General features: G+C 46.6%; 1 protein-coding gene across 1 annotated transcript in view; it reads right to left on the bottom strand.

The window, feature by feature from the left end:
• The window catches only part of LOC121446514 (kinesin-like protein KIF19), a 54,607-nt gene extending 38,403 nt beyond the window's left edge, over window positions 1-16,204 (bottom strand). Inside the window, exons 1-4 of the mRNA XM_041649181.1 lie at window positions 16,118-16,204; window positions 15,381-15,461; window positions 3,856-3,966; window positions 338-425 (exon numbers count right to left, since the gene is read on the bottom strand). Coding sequence (XP_041505115.1) covers window positions 338-425; window positions 3,856-3,966; window positions 15,381-15,461; window positions 16,118-16,204 — 367 coding nt within the window. The remainder of the gene's footprint in view (window positions 1-337; window positions 426-3,855; window positions 3,967-15,380; window positions 15,462-16,117) is intronic.
• Window positions 16,205-17,711: the final 1,507 nt, after the last annotated feature.

Here is a 17,711-nt window from a genome sequence, read left to right on the forward strand (position 1 = left end):
CAGGATGCATGAGGCCCTAGGTCCAATCTCTGGTACTACCAAAAATATACGAATATATAGGCATTTGTATATGGACTGGGGATGTGACTCAGTTGGTAGAGTACTCACGTAGAATGCACAAACCCTGGATTCCATCTCCAGCATGGCGACACACGCTTATGATCCCGGCACTTGGGAGATGGAGGAAGGAGGACTGGGAGATCAAGATCATCCTTGGCTACATAGTGAGCTTAAAGCCAGCCTGATCTACCTGACACACCTTATCTCTAGAAAGGAGGCAAAGGACCTCTGCTGGCACCATGCCCATACCGTCCTGAAAACAACGCCCAAATAGTACCTGAGGGCCCATAGGCAAAAACTGTCGCATTGTATCCAGAGATGACGCCCTCCACTAAATGCTGAATGGTGGCATAATAAACAGCTTCCTGCAGACAGACAGGAGGACAAACAGTCAGGTGACAGCCCAGCCTGAGTCAGGGGACCTACTGCTTAGAAAAGACAGGAACCAGCACTTGGGAGGCAGAGGCAGGCAGGCCTTTGTAAGTCTGAGGCCAGCCTGGTCTACATAGTGAGTTCTAGGACCGTCAGAGTTATACAGAGAGACCCTTTCTTGAAAAAAAAAAAAAAAAAAAAAAAAACAACACAAGCAGGGCAGTAGTGGCACACACCTTTAATCCCAGCACTCAGGAGGCAGACGTAGGTGGATCTCTGTGAGTTCAAGGCCAGCCTGGTCTACAAAGCAAGTTCCAGGACAGGCTCCAAAGCTACACAAAGAAACCTTGCCTCGAAAAAGCAAAAAACAAAAACCCAAAAACAAAACAGAAAAGACAGGGGCCAGCATTCAGGAGGCAGAGGCAGGCAGATCTCTGAGTTTACAGCCAGCCTGGTCTACAGAGTGAGTTCTGGCTCAGCCAGGGCTACAGAACGACAGTACATCTTATAATTAGACAAACAAGAATTTGGGAATCCCCTCCCCGCAGGAGGCCTGACATATGCTCGGAACTAGTCATTCCCTAGGCTGCTGCGAGGATTGAGAGACTGAGGACTGGGCTTAGAACTCCACCATAGCATCAGGATCCCTCTTTGTGGGATGAAACTGGCCATGGCCAGGAGGGGATATACAGGTAGTGAGCTCCCTGCCCACAGGGGAGTTCAAGGAGAGACACCCAGAGCTGGGGAGTAAAGCACAGGTTCATCTAGCTTGACCACCAGCAGCGCCTGCTGCTGCACCTCCTGAGTGCCCACTCTGGTACAACACAGGCTAGGTCTGAATTTGGGCTCTGCTGTGTGTGCTGTGACCTCAGACGAATGCCTCACATATAGAACAAGGGTGTGTGTGTGTGTGTGTGTGTGTGTGTGTGTGTGTGTGTGTAGGGTTCCGTGTAGTCCAGGCTAGCCACAACTTGCTACCTCCTGATGGCTGGGGTTATGGGTGTGTGTCATCACATCCAGCTAGGAGGAGGAAATATTTCTGAACATTTTGTATTGCTTGCAAGGGACATTGGGGCCTTAAGAGTAGCACTCAACATAAAGTAGCTTTGCTGATGACTGTCAGTGACCCTCTGCGGAATGCCCTCGTGACCTTGAACATGACCTCTACTCAGAGAGGAGCTAGGGAGCCCCCTGCTTTACAGTGACGGCTTAGTCCTGAACTGAGGGTGACAGTGGTACTGTCAAAGGTAGTCAGTGGGGCCTGGTGGCATAAGTCTTTAACTGCAGCACTCAGGAGGCAGAGGCAGGCATATCTGTATAAGTTCAAGGCCAGCTGGGTCTACACAGAAAGTTCCAAGACAGTCAAGAATACATAGTTAAGACCTATCTACCAGAAAAAAGTGACCAGTGTCCCCAGCAGGCCCTTCTTCTGTGTTCATCATCCTTCCTGAGATGCCATGTCCCTAGAGCAGACATAGGAAGCAGCCTGGCATGAATGTGGCTAGCTGAGAATGGCCCTGGACATTAGCTGCTTAACTGAGGAACTGAATATATCCGCTATCATGGTACCCACAGAGGCCATACTAACATGAGCCAGCCTTGAGCTTTGACCAGCCAGCATAAATACATGTGTCCTCTGTTTGCCAGGCTTTGGGAGCCCAGGGGGCTCCCATTGGTCCTACTGAAGCTCTGAGGTTACCATGCTGAATGAAACAGCCTGTCCCCAGGAGTGTGAACCATTCCTAGCTACTGGCTGCTGCAGGATATGCCACTCCAGTACCAAGTGCAGACCAAGCAGGAGACCATCAGTGACATGTAGCTCAAAAGAGCATCTGATGACCATAGCCCCTTGAATGCCCAATCATAGAAGCAGGAGGGCTTCTGGGCACAACAGTCCATATCTGTAACCAGCATGTGGGAGGCTGAGGCAGAGGGATTGGGAGTTTAAGGCAATTCTAGGCTATAAGGTGAATCAGTGCCAGCCTGGACTCTAAATGAGACCCTGTCTGGGAGGGAGAAAAAGAAGGGGCTGGGAAGGTGGCTCAAAGGTTAGAAGCACTGGATGCTCTTTCCTTCCTTCCTTCCTTCCTTTCTTTTTTTTTTTTGTTTGTTTTTCAAAACAGGGTTTCTCTTTGTAGCCTTGACTGTCCTGGAACTAGCTATGTAGACCAGGGTGGCCTCGAACTCACAGAGATCCACCTACCTCTGCCTCCCAAGTACAGGAATTAAAGGCAAGCACCACTGCACTACCTGCCCATCCAGAGGACCTGGATTCAGTACTCAGCACCCACATTGTGGCTCACAATTGTAACTCCAGTTCCAGAAAATATGACCCCTCTTCTGGCCTCTGTGGGCATCAAACATGTACATGGTGCATTTGCATAAATGCAGGCAAACACTCATACACATTTAAAAAAATTAAGAATCTTAAAAATCAAAGAAGTGCCAGGTGGTGGTGGTGCATGCCTTTAATCTCAGCACTTGGGAGGCAGAGGCAGTCAGATCTTTGTGAGTTCGAGGCCAGTCTGATCTACAAGAGCTAGTCCCAGGACAGCTAGAGCTGTTACACACACACACACAAAAAAAAAAACCTGCCTAAAAAAAAAAACAACACAACAAAAACAAACAAACAACAACAAAACAAAACAAATAAGAAACCAAAGAAGTGAGCAATCTGGTACTGAATACAGGGCAGCCGACCTTCCCTCTCACAGTAGGACAGGAATGCATGGCATCCCATCTTACACTGTCTCACCTGAGTCCAAATCTCCCCCAGATGCTGTTACCCTGGTGCTGCGACATCCCTTTCAGGAGTCCTAAGTTCAAATCCTACCTTCATTGCTATCCCTGATGAGCCCTGGCTCCCATCTATAATGCGTGGTTAGGTTGCATGTGGTACCACCTTCTGGTCTTACAGAGGGTGGTAGTGACATGATGTATGGGAAAGACAAATGCCTGGTCCAAACGACCAGCACTGGGTCTTGCTGTGTGACCTCCTGGAGGCTCCCTGTCTGTGAGATGGCATCACAGACTCCTCTTGCCAGCCCCCTGCCTATCTTTACGACAGCTCTCAGCCTTAGATGTCCCTCCTCGGAGAGGGCCTTACCAGCCGTCGTGTGTTATAATGAGAAAGACATGTGCTCAGTTTTCCCTTGCCCAATAGCGGTGTGGGAAAGGCCTGTGTCCTGATATCACGTGCAAAGAGGAACCAGTGAACAAACTGAAGAGAAGCCCCCAGTGTGGGCCACAGGATCTGGCAACCCCCGTGTCCACCAGAGGATCTCATACACTTGATCCCTGGGAGAGGTTTTCTCCCCACAACCTCCCTGCTCTTCAAGGAGGCCGCAAAGAAGACGGATGAGACAGCCTGGGACGCAGGTCCAGGGAGCTCCCGGGGTTAGCGGCACAAGGGGTGGTATGAACCTGTGATGCATGCTGATCAAACACGGTGTCGAATATAAAGGTGCGCTCCCGGGACCGGTGCGCACGAAGGGTGTCCTCCGGGTCTTCGCCTGGGTCCATGAGCACCACCGCCTAGATGCAGCAAGACAGAGGGGTCAGGGGATGGCCAGTCAGACCCTAGCTGTGCATCCTAAAGATTGATGCACATCTTTAATCCCAGCACTCGGGAGGCAGAGACAGGCCTGTGAGTTCAAGTCCAGCCTGGTCTACAGAGTGAGTTTCAGGCCAGCCAGGGCCGCACAGAGAAACCCTGTCTCAGAAAAAAGAAAACCAAGATGAGCATCAGCACTGCTTGCCTCCTCTTCAGACTTTGAGGCAGGGTCTCTCCCTGAGCCTGGAACTTGCCATTTCCACTAGACGGGCTGCCCAGTGACCCTGGAATCCTCCTGTCTCTGCTCTCTAGTTCTAGGGATTCAAACTCAAGTCCTTATGCTTCCACAGTGGGCATCTTATCTCACCTCACTCACTGGGGACAGTGTCTCCTGCTGCCACTCGCCCAAGGCATACCATACAGCTCCCCTCAGTCAGTGGGCTCCACGGCCACATAAATGACTCAGATGCTGGGAGGTGGTGGCACACACCTTTAATCCCAAACTTGTGAGGCAGGTAGACCTCTGTGAGTTCAAGGCCAGCCTGGTCTACAGAATGCACTTCAGGACAGAAAGGGTTACACAGAAAACCTGTCTCAAAAAACCATTAAAAAAAAAAAGGCCCAGACAACCCCAAGCCCAAGGAAAACAGCCTGTCATGCTTCAACAACCCCACCCAACACAACAGGTCACCACCATTCTGGCCCCATAGTGACAGACTGTCCTATGAACTAATATCATCAGAGAAGGCAAGAGGCTATGGAAACTGTAGAGTGCTGGGCTGGCCACTCCACAGGACAGAGGATAAAGGGACTGTCCCAAAGCCCCCACCCTTAAGCTCCGTTTCTCTGAGAGCCTGTCAGTCCCTAGAGCCCCTCAGTCCCCATATACACTATTATCAAGCAAACCTGTTAAGATCCTTGGGGCAAAGGGATTAAAGGAGTCTGCCCCAGGGACAACGGGGGGCAGGGAAATGGGTAGAGGCCAAATGCAACCTGGCTGGTGGAGATGTGGGGTTGAGCACCAGAGAGAAACCAAGAAGGTGGAGGCAGAGCTGGGTGGTTCTGAGAGTCCTGTCACGTGACCACTACTTGCCCCTCCTGTGTTCTTAGCTTTGGAAACCGTAGTCCTGGGAGGCCAGGCTCTGCCAGGGCTTCTGGCTTCTGGCCAGTGCTTGCTCCATGACATAAGCTGACTTTCTCTGTTTTCTCTTCTCCTGGGGATACGCTGTGCGGCAGGGCAGCCTACCTACTGTGGGCCAGGCCGGGGCTGCAGGAGGACTTAGATAGGTCCCCAGCCAGGGTCCTCTCAACAGCAGGCTCTGGGTGGGACTGTGGGATTGAGCATCATGGAAGTGGACTCTCCAGAACTTGATTTCTAATCTCAGCCCAGCTCTACTGCTCACTCTGGTGGGATCCTAGGACACAGTGTCTCTCAAGCCTCACCCAGTCTTCACATTTGTGAAGTTACAGTAATCACGGAGACTGCTCAAAAGGGCCATAAAGACTGATAAGAAAACATATACACAGACCCTTGGGTACTCAAAAGGTACCTGTAGCACTGGATCTTGGATCATAAACAAATATGTTCTGTCTGTCTGTCTGTCTGTCTGTCTATCTATCTGTGAGTGTGCATGCCATGGTGGGGACAACCTTTGGGGAGTTGACTTCCTCCTGTGATCTTGTAGTATCTGGGGATCAAACTCATATCATCGGGCTTGCACACAGCACCTTTCCCTGCCAAGCTATCTTGTTGGCCTCAGAAAAATGTTTTTGTTGTTATAACGAACACTATCCTTATTTGCAGATTACATGATTCTATGCAAAGAGACCTTAACCACCCTGGAGAAGAATCTTAGAAAGGATTGACGCAAAGTGGCAGGGTACAAAGTTAACAAAGTAGCTGGGACCAGTGAGATGGCTCAGCAGATTAAGGTGTTTGCAAGTGTGAAGCCTAAATTCCCTCCCCAGGGGACTGTTGGGTGGTAGTCTCAAAGAAATGTCCTGCATAGGCTCTGATATTTGAATACAGATCCCCAGTGGGTGCTGCTGTTTGGGAAGGATTAGGAGGTGTGGCCTTGCTAGAGGAAGTATGCCACTGGGGGCTGGCTTTGAGGTTTCAAAATCATGCACCATTGCCAATGTGTTCTCTCTGCTTGGCCCTGGTGTGTTACCACAGCATCAGAAGAGGGACAAATACACCTTGTAAAGGTGGAAGAATAGAATTTACTCCACAAAGTTGTCCATGACTACGCTGTGACATGCATGCCCACATATTCGGAAACAAAGGAAACCTCCACAGATACAAAAAAATATCAGTGTCCACCTGTGTCTTATCAGATCACCACGGATTAAAGTTAGAAAGCAACAACAATTCTATCCCCAGAAAGCCGACAAACTCATGGAAACTGAACAGTCAACTACTGAACCACACCTGGGTCAAGGAAGAAACTAAGAAAGAAATTAAAGTCTTCCTTGAATTTAATGAAAATAAAGAGACAACATACTCAAACCTACGGGACACGATGAAAGCAGTGCTAAGAGGAAAGTTCACAGCACTAAGTGCCCACTTAAAACGGAGAAAGCATACATCGGGGACTTAACAGCACACCTGAAAGCTTTAGAAAAAAAAAGAAGCAGACACGCCCAGGAAGAGCAGAAGACTGTAAATAATCAAACTGAGGGCAGAAATCAACAAAATAGAAACACAGAAAACAGTCCAAAGAATCAATGAAACAAAAAGTTGGTTCTTGGAGAAAATCAACAAGATCGACAAACCCCTATCCAAACTAATTAAACAACATAGAGAGAACACGCAAATAAATAAGATCAGAAATGAAAAGGGGGACATAACCACAGACACAGATGAAATTCAGAAAATCATTAGGTCTTACTACAAAAGCCTGTATGCCACAAAACTGGAAAATGCAAAAGAAATGGACATTTTTTTAGATAAGTACCATATACCAAAGCTAAACCAAGACCAGGTGAACGATTTAAATAGACCTGTTAGTCGTGAAGAAATAGAAACTGTTATCAAAAATCTCCCTTCCAAAAAAAGCCCAGGACCAGATGGTTTCAATGCAGATTTCTACCGGAACTTCCAAGAAGAGCTAATACCTATACTCCTTAATGTATTTCACAATATAGAAACAGAAGAGTCATTGCCAAACTCCTTTTATGAAGCTACAGTTACCCTGATACCAAAACCACACAAAGACCCAACAAAGAAAGAGAATTACAGGCCTATCTCACTCATGAACATCGACGCAAAAATTCTCAATAAAATACTGGCAAACCGAATCCAAGAACACATTAGAAAAATTATCCATTATGATCAAGTAGGCTTCATCCCAGAGATGCAGGGCTGGTTCAACATACGCAAATCTATCAATGTAATCCACCATATAAATAAACTGAAAGAAAAAAAACCATATGATCATTTCATTAGATGATGAAAAAGCATTTGACAAAATTCAACACCCCTTTATGATAAAGGTCTTGGAGAGATTAGGGATACAAGGGTCCTACCTAAATATAATAAAAGCTATTTACAGCAAGCGGACAGCTAACATTAAATTAAATGGAGAAAAACTCAAAGCCATCCCACTAAAATCAGGAACACGACAAGGATGTCCACTCTCTCCATACCTCTTCAATATAGTGCTTGAAGTTCTAGCAATAGCAATAAGACAACATAAGGGGATCAAGGGGATTCGTATTGGAAAGGAAGAAGTTAAGCTTTCGTTATTTGCAGATGATATGATAGTATACATAAGCGACCCCAAAAACTCTACCAAAGAACTCCTACAGCTGATAAACACCTTTAGTAATGTGGCAGGATACAATATCAACTGCAAAAAATCAGTTGCCTTCCTATACACTAAGGATAAGGAAACAGAGAGGGAAATCAGAGAAGCATCACCTTTCACGATAGCGACAAATAGCATAAAATATCTTGGGGTAACTCTGACCAAGGAAGTGAAAGATCTATTTGACAAGAACTTTAAGTCTTTGAAGAAAGAAATTGAAGAGGACACCAGAAAATGGAAGGATCTCCCTTGCTCTTGGATGAGGAGGATCAACATAGTAAAAATGGCAATTCTACCAAAAGCAATCTATAGATTCAATGCAATCCCCATAAAAATCCCATCAAAATTCTTCACAGATCTGGAGAAGACAATAATCAACTTTATATGGAAAAACAAAAAGCCCAGGATAGCCAAAACAATCTTATACAATAAAGGATCGTCTGGAGGCATTACCATCCCTGACTTCAAACTCTATTACAGAGCTACAGTATTGAAAATAGCTTGGTATTGGCATAAAAACAGAGAAGTCAACCAATGGAATCGAATAGAAGACCCTGACTTTAACCCGCCAACTTATGAACACCTGATTTTCGATAAAGGAGCTAAAAGTATACAATGGAAAAAAGAGAGCATCTTCAACAAATTGTGCTGGCAAAACTGGATGTCATTCTGTAGAAGAATGAAAATAGATCCATATCTATCACCATGCACAAAACTCAAGTCCAAATGGATTAAAGACCTCAATATCAGTCTGAACACACTGAACCTGATAGAAGAGAAAGTGGGAAGTACTCTACAACACATGGGCACAGGAGACCTCTTCTTACGTATAACCCCAGCAGCACAAACATTAAGGGCCTCATTGAATAAATGGGACCTCCTGAGACTGAGAAGCTTCTGTAAAGCAAAGGACACTGTCACTAAGACAAAAAGGCAACCCACTGACTGGGAGAAGATCTTCACCAACTCCGCAACTGACAAAGGACTGATCTCCAAAATATATAAAGAACTCAAGAAACTAGACCATAAAAGGCTAATCAACCCAATTATAAAATGGGGCACTGAGCTGAACAGAGAATTCTCAACAGAAATTCAAATGGCCAAAAGACACTTAAGGTCATGCTCAACTTCCTTAGCGATCAGGGAAATGCAAATCAAGACAACTTTAAGATACCATCTTACAGCCGGGCAGTGGTGGAGCAAGGCCTTTAATCCCAGCACTCAGGAGGCAGAGGAAGGCGGATCTCTGTGAGTTCGAGACCAGCCTGGTCTACAAGAGCTAGTTCCAGGACAGGCTCCAAAACCACAGAAAAATCAAAAAAAAAAAAAAAAGATACCATCTTACACCTGTCAGAATGGCTAAAATAAAAAACACCAATGATAGAATGATAGCCTTTGCTGGAGAGGTTGTGGAGAAAGGTGTACACTCATCCATTGCTGGTGGGAATGCAAACTTGTGCAACCACTTTGGAAAGCAGTGTTGCGGTTTCTCAGGAAATTTGGGATCAACCTACCCCTGGACCCAGCAATACCACTCTTGGGAATATACTCAAGAGAGGCCCTATCATACAACAAAAGTATATGCTCAACTATGTTCATAGCAGCATTGTTTGTAATAGCCAGAACCTGGAAACCACCTAGATGCCCTTCAATGGAAGAATGGATGAAGAAAGTATGGAATATATACATATTAGAGTACTACTTAGCAGTAAAAAACAAGGACTTCTTGAATTTTGCATGCAAATGGATGGAAACAGAAAACACTATCTGAGTGAGGTAAGCCAGACCCAAAGAGAGGAACATGGGATGTACTCACTCATATTTGGTTTCTAGCCATAAATAAAGGACATTGAGCCTATAATTAGTGATCCTAGAGAAGCTAAATAAGAAGGAGAACCCAAAGAAAAACATATAGGCATCCTCCTGAATATTAACCTTCATCAGGCAATGAAAGGAGACAGAGACAGAGACCCACATTGGAGCACCGGACAGAAATCTCAAGGTCCAAATCAGGAGCAGAAGGAGAGGGAGCATGAGCAAGGAACTCAGGACCGCGAGGGGTGTACCCACACACTGAGACAATGGGGACGTTCTATCGGGAACTCACCAAGGCCAGCTGGCCTGGGTCTGAAAAAGCCTGGGATAAAACCTGACTCGCTGAATATAGCGGATAATGAGGACTACTGAGAACTCAAGAACAATGGCAATGGGTTTTTGATCCTACTGCACATACTGGCTTTGTAGGAGCCTAGGCAGTTTGGATGCTCACCTTACTAGACCTGGATGGAGGTGGGTGGTCCTTGGACTTCCCACAGGGCAGGGAACCCTGATTGCTCTTTGGGCTGACAAGGGAGGGGGACTTGATTGGGGGAAGGGGAGGAATGGGAGGCTGTGGCAGGGAAGAGATAGAAATCTTTAATAAAAAAAAAAGAAGAACAACCATCTAAGGACAAAATAAGACAAATGCTCTCATTCACAACTGCCTCAAGAAAAAAAAAAATCTTTGGAATAACCCAACCAAGGAAATGGTCTCTATAACAACTTTTTTTTTTAAACTCTTGGTTTTTTCGTTTTTTTTTTCTTTTTTGTTGTTGTTTTTTTTAATATTTATTTATTTATTATGCATACAATATTCTATCTGTGTGTATGTCTGCAGGCCAGAAGAGGGCACCAGACCTCATCACAGATGGTTGTGAGCCACCATGTGGTTGCTGGGAATTGAACTCAGGACCTTTGGAAGAGCAGGCAATGCTCTTAACCACTGAGCCATCTCTCCAGTCCTTTTGGGGTTTTTTTTAACGATTTATTTATTTATAATGTATACAGTGTTTTGTTTGTCTGCTTGCTGGCCAGAAGAGGGCACCAGATCTCATTACAGATGGCTGTGAGCCACCATGTGGTTGCTGGGAATTGAACTCCGGACCTCTGGAAGAGCAGTCAGTGCTCTTAACTGCTGAGCCATCTCTCCAGCCTCCATTTATAACAACTTTAAAACACCTGGGAGAATTGGGCACTGGTGGGGAGGAAGAGGTAGGAGGATCTCTGTGAGTTCAAGGACAGCCAGGGCTACATGGAAAAACCCTGTCTCGAAAAGCCAAAATAAAATAATAATGGTAACAATAAAATCTTTAACAAGTAAGATTGTGTGAGAAAAAAAGGACATTATGGGGAAAAGCAGAATTTTGAATGTGTCTACAAGGTTAGATGATGCTGGATCAACTTCCTGATTTCCTTGTTGAAGTCAGATGCCAGGATGCGTAAGAAGCGAGTGAAGTCACCAATCCATGTGTGCTGATAACATGGACACAGCCATGCCCAGGACCCCAGTGCATCAGCCCATGGGAGTGACAAAGCCTTTCCTGAGTGAGGATCAGAGAGATTACAAAGCCTTCCTCTGGTCCAAATGCAAATGCTACCAGTGTGTGCAGACAATGCCTATCATAGATTTCTCCCCCTAGATGTTTAATGGCCTGAAGACTGCTCGCTACAGAAGCTCCCTGCCCCCTTGTTTATTGGCTTGCAGTTACCCAGCCTTCCCGTTCATCTGTAAAAAATAAACAGACTGAGCTTCTGAGGGGCTTCAGCTCCGGCATGCGAGAGCCAAGCTTCCCAACCCAGTTTATGTGTTTGTCTTTTCTTCATTCTCTCACTGTTCCAGTCAGGCTAATCCCCGGAGCATGCTGGATGTGGCAAGAATCTTCTTGGCTTTTTTGTTTTGCTGTTGTTGTTGTTTGTTTCATTTTTACTTGTTTTGAGAGAAGGGTTCTCTGTGTAGTCCTGGCTGCCCTGAAACTCACTCTGTAGATCTCAAACTTTGAGTTTGAGGTTTGCTTCTGCCTCCTGAGTGCTGGGACTGAAGGCCTTGAATTCATGATCCTCCTGCTCTGACCAGCCAGTGACAGAAATACAGGCATGAGCAACCAACCACATCCAGATGAGAATATTTTTGTTTTAAAGAGGTCTATGATGGAATGTTTGGGTAGGGAAGGGTGTTGTACCTCCAAATGCTTCAGAGAAATGTAGTCGGAGCCCAGGGGAGTAAAACAGTACACCAGACCTTAGTACAACTGGCTCCATAATGGGAGCACCACTCAGGCCATAAAACTCAGCATGTACTCAGCACAAAGGCCTAATCCATCAAGGTTTGCAGTTCTGGGAAACTCTAAATGTACTAACCTTGCTTTTCGGCTTTTGTAGTTCTGCTTCTGGCTAACTGCTCTTATTAACTGAAATATGGATGTGGTTTTCGTGCTTAAAAGCTCACCCTGAGAAAGGCTCAGGGCTACACTGGGATCCCAAACACCCAGTGTAGTTAGTTTAATAGGGACTTTCTATTGGCTTAAGTCCATATCTGAGTAGTATTCTCTGGTGAGTACCCTACAATAGGGAGAGGGCAGAGAGGGCACATATATGAGATTAAGAGGCCACTGGGTTCATGGCATTCCTGCAACCTCTCTATTGGTTTGAAGTCATTTCAAAATAAAAATAGAAACTAGGTTTGAGGGTACACACCTTTAATCCCAGTACTCAGGAACCAGAGACAAGGGGATCTCTATGAGTTTGAGGCCAGCCTGATCTGTATAGTCCGATAGAAAGGAGGATAGAAGAAGGAGGGAAGGGGGAGGAGAGAGAATAGAAGGAAGAAAGTGGGAGGAGAGGAGGAGGGGTGAGGGAGGAAGAGGGGAGAGGAGGAAGAGAACTGAACTTATCACAGCATGGGTGATCCTCAACAACATCTGAGCCACACAAAGAAGGTCACACAGCACACACACGTGACTACACTGACATGGAATGTCTAGAAACCAGAGTCAGAAGTTGAGCAGCAGTTGATAGGTGTGGGGGAATCTATGTGGATTGTATAGCTGAAAAGGACTAAATGCCCCCTCGATTATTTACTTGAAAAGGGAAAATGGGGAAAATAATATAATTACATTTTGATTTTTAAATTTAAGAAGGTGAAATTTTGAACCACAAGGTGGTAGTGCACTCATCCCAACACTCAGGAACTGAGGCAGGAAAACTTCAAGGCTAGCCTGGGTTAAATGGGGAGACACTATCTCAAGGAAAAAAGTGAACTTTCTGTGGTGCTAATTTCACTTCGTTTTTTGTGTGTGTGTGCATCAGATGTGGTCTTGTGTGTATAAGTGCTTGGGGAGGCTGGCATCTGTTGTCTTTTTAACTGTTCTCCACCTTTTTATTTGTTTTGGTTTTTCGAGACAGGATTTCTCTGTGTAGCCCTGGGTATCTTAGAACTTGCTTTGTAGACCAGGCTGGCCTTAAACTCAAGAGATCTGCCTACCTCTGCCTCCCAAGTGCTGAGATCAAAGACATGCGCCACCACACTCAGTCCCTCCACCTCATTTTTTTTTTTTTTTTGGTTTTTTCGAAACAGGGTTTCTCTGTGGTTTTGGAGCCTGTCCTGGAACTAGTTCTTGTAGACCAGGCTGGTCTCGAACTCACTGAGATCCGCCTGCCTCTGCCTCCCGAGTGCTGGGATTAAAGGCGTGCGCCACCACCGCCCGGCTCCACCTCATTTTTTAAAACATGATTTCTCACTGAACCTTGAGCTCACCAATCTGGCTAGATGAGCTAACCATGGAACCCCAAGGATCTTTCTGTCCCCACCACCCTAGTGCCAGGATTACCAACACTCACCACCCATGCCCAGTTTTCCCCTTGAGCTGGGTTAGAATTCAGGTCCTTATGCATGCACAAGTGGTTACTGAACTGTCCCTAGAGCCCTTTGCCTTGATGTTTCAGCATAGGCTGTCTTTTGAAGATTTTTTTAAAATATTTATTTATTATGTATACAATATTCTGTCTGTGTGTATGCCTTCAGGCCAGAAGAGGGTACCAGACTCCATTACAGATGGTTGTGAGCCACCATGTGGTTGCTGGGAATTGAACTCAGGACCTTTGGAAGAGCGGGCAATGCTCTTAACCTCTGAGCCATCTCTCCAGCCCTTGAAGATTTATTTTTATATTATGTGTATCGGTGCTTTGCGTGTTTATGTATGTGTGTGCACCACAGGCATGCTGGGTGCCCATAGAAGCTAGACGGTGTCTAATCTCCTGGTACTGGAGTTTTCAGAGGCTGTGAGTCACCACATGGGTGCTATCTCTCCAGCCCCATGCGCTGTCCTCTGCACTGCTCAGTCACACGTATACACATCTGAAGCACCGGCCCTGCCCTCCGTACTCAGCCCATCTTTGCAGGTGACATATGACTTTACTGTTGTGTTTGAACACTGACACCTGGTGTGCAGTTAAGCAGTCCATGACCTCAGTGCTGATTCACCCCAAAGGCAGCTTTGCCAATGCACCCCTCCCCTGGGCTCTGAGCCCCAGTGGGCAGCCCTTGGCAGGGATGGATGTCTACCCACATTTTGGATTGTTGACTTGAATGTAAACACACTGCCTGAGCATCGTGTCACAGACCACCTCACTAATCTCGCTAGTGACCAACAGGGACATTATGTCCACCTCACAAAGCCTGGCTTTAGATTCCTTTTAAGTGACAGCCAAAGGCAAAAATTTCTAAGGTGTGGGTAGCTGAGAGTTGAGTCTTTCTCTGAAGAAAAGTCCCTGGTAATGGCAGCATGCGCTCCACCCTGCAGCCAGCAATCACCTGAAGTTTCTGAAATCAGACCTGGCATGCTAATGTGGCCTGCAAAGTCTCCTCACATTCTGTCTATCCGATGTCCCCACTTCGGTGTCTCAGCAGACCTCTGTGGAGCAGACAGCCCCAAGGAACTCACGCAGTTTCTGTTAATGAATGGAAATTGGGGGGTTGAGGCAGGAGAATTGTTCAAGTGCAAGGCTAGCTCGCCTGGGATACATAGTGAAGTACCAGGTAAACCAGGGCTAAATAGTGAGATTCAAAAAGTATAAAAAAAAAAAAAAAAGCTAAGCAGATAACTCTAGTCAGTAGTCGCCATGCAAGCTTAAGGACATGAGCTCGACCCCCAGAACCTGAACATGCCCCAAAGTGGGGCATGGTGGCACACAATTCTACTCCCACTGTGTGGGAGGCAGAGGCAGGAAAAATCCCCGGGGTTCACTGGCTAGCCAGCCAAATCTAATAAATGAGCCCTTGATCTCAATGACAGTCTCAAAAACCAAGAACAGGGCTGAAGAGATAGCTCAGCAGTTAAGAACACTGCCTGCTCTTCCAGAGATCCTGAGTTCAATTCCCAGCAACCACATAGTGGTTCACAACCATCTGTAATGAGATCTGGTGCCCTCTTCTAGCCTGCACACATACAAGCAGGCAGAACACTGTATACATAATAAATAAATCTTAAAAGGGGGGCGGCTTGCAAGATGGCTCTGTTTAACTACTGTTAAACCTGAAAACCTAAATTTGATCCCTGGAACACATGAGGTGGAAGAGAAACAGCTCCAGCAATTTTTCTCTGACACACACACACACCAGCAAGTTGTTCTCTCTCTCTCTCTCTCTCTCTCTCTCTCTCACACACACACACACACACACACACACACAGAGTTGTGTAGGAAGTGCTTGTCAGCTCAGCTCTGCCCCGATGTACCCCTTGATGGAGTGAATGTCTCGTGTCTAGTCTCACCTGGTCCCCCACTTTGTGGGCAATAACAGTGGCTCCTTCCTCCAGTTCTGTACTGTTGAGTGGGCGGATCCGAAGAGCCACCTGTGGACAGCATCAAGATCCTCAGCGGAACTCCATTTTCCATCCACCTGCCTTACCCTCACTCAAACCTAGACCCTACTTGCATGGAGCTGTTCCTGCCTCCCAGAAAGGATCTGAGGAATTGGTGGTGACATCATTGTCATGGAACAGAGGAACAGCGTGCCCAAGGTCACACAGCTGTCTGTCTTAACTGTGATCAAAAAGAAAACACACCTGCATCTTCCAGTCCAGTCCTCTATGAGCATTCAGAAGAGGGAACCTGGGCTTTGCATGTCCCTCAATTCTGCCCAGCCCATGTATAAGGGTATCTTTGATGGGTATATTTAGATGACACAGGGGCCAGTCACAGGAGCTAGTGGGGTTCTAAGTAGCCTGACAAGTGGGTCAGGATGAGGACTACCCCACAGCTGGGGTCATAGTCCAAACCCCAGGCTTTCTGAGGACGGAGGATTGGACAAGGAAGGGTCTAGAGAATCAGGGTGAGAATGTATGTGAACCACTGGGTCCCAGGAAAGTAGGAACCAGGAGTGGGACACTGGTCCCTAAAAGGGCTCACGAGACCTGGCCCATGGCAAATAAAGGGTTTAAGGTTTCTTGGCAGGGGTAGAGGCAGGAAGGGGCTGGAGTTAGCAGAGGACATGAGTGAGGGTACTCACCATGAGCTGCTGATCCTTGGGTTCCATCTCCCTCAGGGCTGGGCTGCCCCGAGCTGGAGAGGGGTCTGTGGTCTGGTAGGAAGGCATTCTACAAGTCAGAACTCCTGGAGGGCCCTCAGCTAACCTAGCAGAGTCGGAGGCAAGGAGATCTTCCCAGATCAGCCCCGCCCTGCTCCCCAGGCTCACTCTGGTGACATCAGCTGGGTCCCCAGAGGTGGAGCTGGGCCAGCATTGAGCTCATTTACTAACCTGGTGTCACCCCTACCTGAGAGCCCTCATGGTTTGAGTAGTTCAAGTAGTCAGACAGACCTCACAGATGGCATCATATGGGGACCATGACAAGAACACTGTTCACCCTGTCTCTATGTTCCTCTTATGCCACAGAAGCCTCTGGTCTAAGGATAAGTCCACTTTACAGAACCCTGCAGTGTGGCGCCCAGGAGCAATGGTCACCCACACAGGGGCTACCTCATGGCAGCAGGTCAGTGCTTGTGGCTTCCCACTCAAGGGGACAAAAAAGCAACAGTGGAAACCAAATAAGCCAATTTCAGCTGTCAGTAACCTTGCCAGGGTCTTTCATAGATGACCAATTTCTGGTGAACTTCCAGTCTTCAGTGTCTGTCTGAACACTTGAGAGGGATTAAGGATGAAACTGGTAGATTTACTGCCTCACCTCTTCCACTGAATTCCTGGGGACACCGTTCTGTGAACTCCACAGCCTGGCCAAAGAGACTGCACCAGCAATGTCACACAGGTAACCAACCCGGGGTGGCACAAGCTATTAAGAGCCAGGTTTGGGAACTGGAGAGGTGGCTCAGCAGGTAAAGGCACCTGCCATGAAGGCTGACAACCTAAGTTCCATCCCTGGGAACTACACAGAGGAAGGATAATTCAACTTCTACCAAGTTGTCCTCTGACCTCTGTATGCATATGGCACAAATACAAAGTATGCAAAGGCAAACAAAACGTATCTCTAAGAGCCAGGCTCAGGAGCTGTTTAGTGGGCAGAGGCACTTACAAGTCTGGAGACCTAAGTTCAATTCCTAGGATGCACACAAAAGAAGTGCTTCCTGCAGGTTCCCCTGACCTTCATAAGCATGCACAGCACTAATTTGTGTACTCGTGTGTGTGCATATACAAACACACACATAATACTATCAAAGTAAAACTATTTAGAATAAGGGGTGGGCTCAGAGGTTAAGAGCACTGGCTGTGGAAGAACAGAGGTCCTCCTGAGTTCAATTTCCAGCAATCACATGGTGCCTCACAACCATCTGTAATGAGATATAGTGCCCTCTTCTGGCCTGCAGGCAAACATGCAGACAGAATGCTGCATACATAATAAATATATCTTAAAAAAAAAAAAAGACAGTTTAGCTGGAAGGTAGTCCACACCTTTAATCCCAGCACTTAGAAGGTAGAGGCAGGCGGATCTCTGTGAGTTTGAGACCAGTCTGGCTTACAGAGCTAGTTCCAAGATAATCAAAGCTGTCCCTATCTCAAAAAACCAAAACACCTGAAAATATGCTCTGTGTGCACCTTTTTCATCTCACTGCTGTGAAACTGGAAGGTGTTTAAACAACATGGAAGTGGC

Source organism: Microtus oregoni, unplaced genomic scaffold (assembly GCF_018167655.1).
Source record: "Microtus oregoni isolate MIOR12 unplaced genomic scaffold, Mior012 000003F_ref0000135, whole genome shotgun sequence".
In the NCBI taxonomy this organism is placed as follows: domain Eukaryota; kingdom Metazoa; phylum Chordata; class Mammalia; order Rodentia; family Cricetidae; genus Microtus; species Microtus oregoni.